This window comes from Cyprinodon variegatus, unplaced genomic scaffold (genome assembly GCF_000732505.1).
Source record: "Cyprinodon variegatus isolate N-32 unplaced genomic scaffold, C_variegatus-1.0 Scaffold195, whole genome shotgun sequence".
Lineage (NCBI taxonomy): Eukaryota > Metazoa > Chordata > Actinopteri > Cyprinodontiformes > Cyprinodontidae > Cyprinodon > Cyprinodon variegatus.
In genome coordinates, this window is record NW_015150648.1 from 288,482 (window position 1) to 297,305 (window position 8,824).

Consider the following 8,824-nt stretch of genomic DNA (forward strand, 5'->3'; position numbering starts at 1 on the left):
ACAAGGTGTTTTAATCGAATTCAAGGCGTATTTCAGTGGACATCCACACTTGCAAAAGATCAGCTGGGCAAAGGAACATACCGGTACTTCCTCACAGCACAAGGACAGTCACAACCTGTACCATAAAGTGCAAACAATTTTCAATCCTACTGTCCAACTGACAACACCATGATAACTAACTTACCGCCACATTTTTTCGTAAATTGGATGTTGATGTTTCAAAAGCCGAAAGCTCCGTTTTGTCTGGCAGGCACATGTTGCACTGCATTATCACATTGTTCCCTTTTGTGCATTCGAAAACAAATAATACTTCCGAATAATATGGCCGAGGGTTTTTCTGGCTTTTGTCTCCATAATATGTTTCCTCTTCAGGCCTTTCCTCATCCATACTCCCTAAATTGTGATTAGCAACTGCCATCTTCCGAAGCACAGCACTGGATTATGAGACAATAAAAAGAGTAAATGCAAGGCAGGGCCACATTACATTTTTTCACCATTGATTTTTTTGTTGTTGTTGTTTTTTGTTTTACTCAGTAACGTGAGGGGGTTTTAAATGTAGCAAAGTAAAACTACTTAGGTTAAAATTTACTCGAGTAAAAGTAAAAATTACATATTTCAAAAACTACTCAGAAAATTACAAATTACTCATAAAACGTACTCAATTACAGTAACTTGAGTAAATGTAATTCATTACTTTCCACCCCTGGTCCTCAGCTAGCTCCTATCAAACCTGATGCATTTTAGTACCTTTACAATTATTAATAATGCTCTACCTTATTTTGATCCATCAGGCAGCATGGTGTTTCATTATCGTAATAGAATAGATGAGTATTGCATTAACATCTTAAGTATTAAATATGTATTTTATCTATTTATTAATGTTTCCAAGGCTGCACTTTAAAATATGAAATTGTCTAGAGCTGTTCTAAACAAAATTTCTTTTTGCTTACACTTGTGTATACAAAATGACAAAATAAATCTGTCTAAGTCTAATTAAATATGCACGGTGTATAAATTAGGGACACTCAAAGTTTATCAAACAAGACTGAAAGGAAACTGGGCTGCAGAATTTAATGCATCGCACTTGCCATAGACATCGTTCAAAATATTGCATGAAAGCAGTCGTCTGGGACTCCCATTCAGCACACATAAAAACCGGGATGATGATCTTGATTCTGCATATTGTGCAACTTTTTCCAGTAAAATAAGTTTAAATAGTGAGAAAATTAGAGAAAAAACTGAGAAAAAGAGGTTTGAATACATTTGCAAGGTACTTCATATCTATGCTATTTGTTTGTGGTAGCAGGTGAATAAACCCTAAGAAAAGAGAGCAAATAGTGGTGCAATTAAATATGCATTGATTTTCTGTGAGCAAAGGCTGAGGCTGAAAAGATAAACATGAGGGAGGCCTGGGTAGGGAAGAATTAATACAATCACCAGGGTCACTGCTTTGTGTTCGGCTTTATTGAAAGAAAACATCAACTGTAATCATTTAAAGAAAGTACAACTAAACTGTTAAGAAACATAAAGAATCTAACTGTCCTATGGTGTTCTTTTTCACAATCAATTATTAAGCATGTGATATTTTCTGGGGTGGTAAGAGAAAGATATTCTGTACATCGTGCATATATACATGTGACAAAACAACCCTACCAGCAGCTCTGGTTTCCTCTCATGTAGGTCACACCACCGTTTTTAACCTTGAAGAGGTTCACTTGTGTGAAGCATATATGCACGGACACAAAAGGATATTGATGTCAGCAAAAACACGACCGAACTGCAGGGGATTTTCCTTCACTGGCTCTGGCTGCTGCGTTTAAAACACTCTCGCAGCGTCGCTAAAATATCTTCTAGAAGAGCATTTCTGTTCTCCTTTGACACCTAGACAGGACAAAAAAGACCATAAGCTTAGTCTGAACAAAAGGAAAAAATTATGTTTAACAAATGTCCATCGGGAGATTAGACAGTCCACTCACACTGCAAAAAAATGTAATCGAAAATTATTGTTTTCTTAAAAATATGGGATTTTTTTTTCTTGAATTGAGGAGCTAAGTGAGACGCTTTGGCAATGGAACAAGAAATTTTACATAAAAAAAAATAATTGCATTGTCTTATTTCAAGTGCATATGATTTAATTATTATTTTAGGTGTAAATATACTCATTCCAATGACATATCTTCTTATTTACGCACTTAAATTAAAGATAAATGCACTTAATTTAATTATTTTTTTACTTATTTCCAGATGTTTTTTCTGTGTAATATTCTTAAATGACATCAACTTTCAAAATGTTTTTAGGTGACATGTTAGCACATGCTTAGTTACTATGTTATGATCTTCAAAGGTCTGTTAGAGCACATTGAAGAGCTTGAGCTTTCATTACTCTTTTGGGTTTTTCTGCGTTGATGAAAATAAAGATATCTTTGGCATACAAAGTAATACTATACTACCAAACAAAATACACCAAACTACACGTGTGGTGTGCAGCATAATGATTAGGAGATGCTTTTTCTTTTTTGGAAGAAGCAGGAGAGTTGGTCAAAGTTGATAGGGGGCTGAGGGGACCTAAATACAGGACGAACACCTGAGTGAGTCTAGGATGGAGAGCAAGACCAGAGAAAGACAGAGAAAATGGTCTAGTCAAAGCCCAGCCCTAAATCCAATTGGGATTCTGTTGCCTGTTTATGTTCACAGATGTTATTTCCATCCATTTTCTGTCACGCTTTATCCCAGCCGCGGTCACGAGGGCTGCTGGTGTCTATCTCTAGCTGTCTACGAGCGAGAGGCGGGGTACACCCTGGACAGGTAACCAGTCCATCGAAGGGCAACACAGAGACAAACGGGACAAACAACCCTTCACGCTCACACTCACAGCTAAGGAGAATTTAGAGAAGCCAATTAACCAAACAGTCCTGTTTTGTTTTTTGGACTGTGTAAGGAAGCCGGAGTACCTGGAGAGAACCCACGCATGCACAGGGAGAACATGCAAACTCCAAGCAGAAAGACCCCGCGCCGGGTATCAAACCCAGAACCTTCTTGCTGCAAGGCAGCAGTGCTACTGCGACACTGGGCAGCCCCTACGATGTTTTTATTATCTATTCTAAATTATAATTTCTAATGCAAAAACATAAGAAACCAAAAACCACGTTATTATCTTCTGCTTTACAACTACCCACTACTTCAAGTTGGATTAATCATTATGAAAATCACTGATGTTTGCGTTTTAACATGACAATGTGGCACACTTTAAGAGGTAGGAAGGTCTTTGAGAGGCATCATTCTCCTATAAACTAATCTCGGGTTTTCTGTTCCAACTAAATCCCTCTGCTGCCTCATAGCATTATTTGGTTTAACACAATGTCTATCAAAATACAGTGAGTACTTTGCATGACAATGTCTATAACTGAGTCCTCCATTTCAAATCATTCTGACTGTTTCTGTTTGAGATGCCCCTTTGTTGTTGAATCAGTCATGCATGATGTAGCTTTAATCCTGCTGTTGCTGCTAGGAGAGATAATGCCCGGTTGACCCCTCTGCCCTCCTAACACTAAGGGGATACACTGTAAACACTGTTATTGTGAGACGAAAGTTTAAACCTTGACCCAAATATCTTGTTTCATTTGTGTTTTTAAGCAACAAAGTGCAGCAACAGTTTTACTTACAGTGAAAACCTTGACATCTGGTCTGCTTCGGACCTCCTCGACCAGACCGAGCGGTTTCCCTTTGGGAACTGGGATGGTGCCCAGGATGGTGCAAGATGAGCTGTCTAAAGTCTGCCTCACCGCTCTGATGAAGGACTGACTGAAAAGCTCCATTTTGCCGATCTCATCGATGATGAACACCTTCCTGCTGCCTCCACCTGCTGTTCCTGCCTGCAGATAAAGCATGAAATGAAAAGTCACTGTACATTAATGAAACGTTTACTTTTTTCATCATTTATGGTCATTTGTGATTTGGATCCTCAGACTGTTGGCTTTAAAAATCAAGATGAACAAAAGCAAAAATATACGAATTATAAAAAAAAGGGCTATAGGTACATGGCCCATATAGTACGGGCAAATGTTGTAATGGTTATTAAGGTCAGATACACCTAGATTAATCACAAAAACAAGAAACAAATGAGCTGACTAAAGTTCAGGGAGTAGTGGGGTTGTGCATATAGTCCTCTGCAATGATTTATTGTTTCTAAAACCAGGTTACAGTCTGGAGCCCTCACAAAACTGGTAAAAAAAAAATAGTAAAGACCAGGAAAATTGCAACAAATTCCACTTTCCATCAAAATTTATTAATCACAGTTACCAAAAACTGGTACAACCTAAAAATCTAAAAACTGGGAAACTAAATCCATGCAAAGTAGTCAAACCCTCTGAACCTTTTAACATTTAATTTTACCCTTTAATTAATTTGATTGAATGTTTAAGGGATAGAATAACAGAGTGCAGGCTTGTTCTTAAATAATTAAATAAAAACCTATAGAGTTCCACATGAATGTTTATTCAACCCCCACAATAATTTTTAGAACCGCATTTTAATGCAATATTAGCTAAAGATGGAGGGTCTCCATAAACAGGCTCTTTTTAATGTCTTGACAAAGTTTCTCAATAAGATTTTGGGTCTTGACTAGAACTGAAACACATAGATATGACTTGATAGAAAGCATTTTATCGTAGCTTTAGCATCATTAAAGTGGAACTCTATAGAGAAAATTTTGTTTCAAAATAGATTAGTGGCTTTAATAATGGATTTGTAACCAAATATAAATATGATGAAATTAAGAATACAAAATGAAAATACACACAAAAATCTGATATTTCCGAATTCAAAAACGTTACCTATCCGTTCAAACTAGTTATGTACACAAATCCCACATACAATGTTTTTTGAGACACATTACACGCTTTCAGAGAGTTACCAGTTTTGTGTGAACATGGTGCGTTTAAATGCTGGTGAAAAGCTGGGTCATCTCAGTTGGTTCTACTTTTTATTATTCTATGGTTGCTGCTTTACATCCATTTTTGATCTGTCCAAATATGCGAGGAGTATGTAGGGAGGGAGAGAAGGCAGGTTTTTGGGTTGTTTTATATATTATGTTATTACGTATATTATAGCAAAGTCATTTTAATCTAATTTTAAGTCTTTTTCATATATTTACACTTTTTGTCAAAATTTAGTACATTTTTCTTCAATAGCTTTCAGGTCGTGTGGTTTTGAGTCAGTGGATCTCATAACTTGGAAGCCATTAAATAAAAATACTACTTTTTTAATCTTAAAAATCATTAGAAATATGAAAAACACTTTTCCTAATTTACGTAATGTAGTAGCACAATTCACAACTGGTTTTGTTAAAGTTGGTCACAACTTAGTGTTAAACAATCATAAATAGGTTCCTTGTCACAGACAAGGAACCTATTTATGATTGTTTGGTTTAGAAATGTATTGACAGTCCTTAACTGAACCACCGCTCCTGATAAGAGCGGCAACAGAAATCAGCCGGCCGAAGTCTGAGATCCTGAACCGCAACAACCATGAGATAGGTGCAGCTAACTCCGCAGAGCTTGAATATCTAAAATCCAACTAATTTCATCACGGTCGCCCACAACAGTCTCCTTCTCTTCTTCGAGCCTCTCAGTTTGAATGCCTGTTTTGGTGGCCACCTAGTTGCAGTTTCTTTTAACCCAGTAATTGTCTTCGTACAGCTCGCAAATTCTTGTAAATAAACAACCATAGTACACCGACAAGAAGATGTAGTTGTATGTCTTTTAATTAAGGATGCCTGAGGTATCCCATTTTCCACGGAAAATCATCTTTGACATTTCAGCACAAGTATAGACTGAATAAAGTTCAGCGATAAACAAAAAAAAAAAACAAATGCTAGACTCTAAACAGAAATCAGATGACCCAGCTTTTCACCAGCATTTAAACGCACCATGCACTCCCGAATCTCTGAAAGTGTGAAATGTGTTTCAAAAAACTTTGTGTATTTGTAATCAAATTTGTGTGCAACTCATTTTGTTTGTATGTTTCATGTTATTTCAGTAGATAATTTTTATGTTTTTTAATTCATAGGAACCTTTTCAAATTATATCGATACATATTGAATAATATCAGATTTGTGTGTTTTTTATTTAGTATTTTCGTGTTATTCACAGATTTACAGAAAAACAAAATTCTCTCCATAGGACTCTCTCACTGTTCTCAGAGACTGCTTGCTCTTCAGCATCATATATCCTTCCTTAAACCATGACCTGCATTCTAAGCATAACCCCCGCACTATGTTTCAAGGTGACTCTGGTTTAAAGTTTTTATAATGTTTCTAAAGTGTTCAATTCTGACCTTATGTCGCAAGTTTGCTTTGTCAGCAACATGACTAGCGTAAAAGCTGCTTTCCTATAGCCATTCTTTCAAACAGGCTTTATCCCTGATCTATTCAACAAAGCCAAGGACTATTAATGCACGACTATATACACTTATACAGTGTTACCGCTGAACTCTTGGCTCCTTCTTTGATTATTTCTTCATGGATAGACATGTCCTTGTAGTTTTTTGCCACTCTTTGTTTTCTAACATGTAATGTTAGAAGCTTGGAATATTGTTTTATGACCTAGCAATGCTTTAAACTTCCCTACAACCTCTTCTTAAACTGTCGCTGTGTTTTGTGTTTTATAACAGACCTCCTAAGCCTTCAAATCTGCAATTATGGTAAGATTAAACTACTGCTGGATAATTATGTACTAACCAAGAAAATCCTTTTTTTTTCATTTATGTCATAAGATGTGTATCACATCTTTCAGTATTTTTTTTAAATAAAACATTTTGCAAAGCTGGTATAGTTTTACTATCACTCCACAATATGCCCCACTGCAATGGTCTCTTGCATAAGAGCGCTTAATGGACGGTGTTTGTGTGTTAAATGTTAAATATTCCAATAGTGAAACTTCAAATGTTTCATTTAAAATATATATATCTTAGGGATGTTCATATGAGTTTCTCATGTTTGCATAAAGTGACTGCATAGAGAGCACAAAGCAGATGAAAGTGAGCCAAGAGACGCCATGCCACAGACACCTTCCATGTGTAGGCGTGACTTCAGGCTCACTTTACATGCAGGATTAATCACGGTCAGTGACAGCCAGACGGCACCAGCAACACTAAAAATGTCACTGTGGAATTTATGTGCTTGCTAGCTTCCAATTATTCCATCAGTTTTGAAGGAAATCAAAGGTTTAATGAATTATAAGTGATGGAAGTAGGAGGGTCTAATTTAAAGGATGAGTTTAAAAGGCATGAGCTGCAGTCTTACATGTCTGAAGAGGGGAAGGGCCAGGTTTTCAAATGAAGGCAAGTCAACCACATACTGTCCCACCATGTATTCCCGTCTGCCGTGAGAGGTTCCAGGACCTTCTCTGCAAGATAAAATGCAGCGTGGGCGAGTCAAAACTAGGGGATGAAAGAAGGCAGGTAGCTTGATATGGATGCTGTGGGCGAGACCTTCACCTGATTCTGGACAGGTGGCCCCTCTCTCCTGCAAGTGTGACAACATCAAAGCCGACCCTTCTGCCTCCTTCCCTGACCTCTTCTGTGTAAAATCCTTCTACTCCCACTCCTGATGACACTAAAGCTTCACAGACTTTTTGGACCAGAGTGGTTTTCCCAACACCTGTAAGGAAACAACAGACAATTTAAAAATAATGAGAGTATTCTACAAGAGGTGCATGGTCATACAGTGCCTTTAATTTTTCTACATTTTGTACTGTCCCAATTACAATCTGGAATATAATTAGGGCTGAAACAATTAATCGGATTAATCTTGATAAAGACTTAGATTTTATTTTCATTTTTTACACACAGAGTGTACCGTATATAAAAAGAAATTTTGTTCAGTACAGCTCTCAAGACATTTCCATTTTTTAAGGGCAGCAGTGATCAAATGTAAAAAATAAGACTGTATATGATGTACAGTTTCCAAAATTCAGTGTTTTTTTTTATTTTTATTATTTTATTTTTTTTTTAGGGACACATTTTGGTTAAAATACAGGAAATTGCAGGAAACTGCATCTAAAAAATACAAAATTAATCCATTAAATGGACCATATAGTGATGCTTTAAAGTATAATATTCTCATCTGAAATGATCTTAAAACGTACTTTTATTGAACAACAGCAACAGAAAAGTTTTCTCTTTCGATGGAGCGCTCCATTGGAAGCTGCTGCGTCCACAGTGCATGCTGTTCAATAGTTGTTGCCACCTTCCTTGTTGTGCTTTCTCCAGCATTGCGCAGCTTTGTCGTCACGCTCTCAAAACACATCTCTGCATTGTGATTGGCCAGCCAGTTCTAGGGCCTGGGGCATTGATCGAGGCTAGACCAATAGCGCAGGAAAAACCTATTTCGGCCGCTGGTGGCTGGGGCTAGTTTACTAGGCTATGATTTTATATAAAATTGCAAAGTCAGATCTACTGAATTGTAAAACTGGACTAAAATTATGAGATTAAAAAACTATTTTTATTTCAAACAAAAATATGCCAAATAAAATCCATGAACAACTGGCGTAAAAAGGCACATAATTAATACATTTTTACATTATAGGGGAAGGAAAAGAAATGAAACATTTAAAACATTTGGCGACATACTAAGTTGTGTAATTAGTAAGTAGTTGTGTAAATATAACAACCGTGTTTAATTGCTTTTAATTTCAAAATGATGCGCTACATAAAATAATCCCCTTAAAAATGTTTGTTGTTGTGAAGAAACAACATATGAATAATCTCTCTAGTGAGATAAATGTTTTGCAATAGATATTGAAAAAAGACAGTTGTTATGAGTTAT

The 8,824-nt window shown here is 36.5% G+C and overlaps 1 protein-coding gene across 1 annotated transcript in view; it reads right to left on the minus strand.

The window, feature by feature from the left end:
• Window positions 1-1,025: 1,025 nt before the first annotated feature.
• ntpcr (nucleoside-triphosphatase, cancer-related) overlaps window positions 1,026-8,824 on the minus strand; it is a 9,297-nt gene continuing 1,498 nt past the window's right edge. Inside the window, exons 2-5 of the mRNA XM_015379575.1 lie at window positions 7,495-7,657; window positions 7,301-7,403; window positions 3,663-3,872; window positions 1,026-1,881 (exon numbers count right to left, since the gene is read on the minus strand). Coding sequence (XP_015235061.1) covers window positions 1,795-1,881; window positions 3,663-3,872; window positions 7,301-7,403; window positions 7,495-7,657 — 563 coding nt within the window. The 3' untranslated portion in view covers window positions 1,026-1,794. The remainder of the gene's footprint in view (window positions 1,882-3,662; window positions 3,873-7,300; window positions 7,404-7,494; window positions 7,658-8,824) is intronic.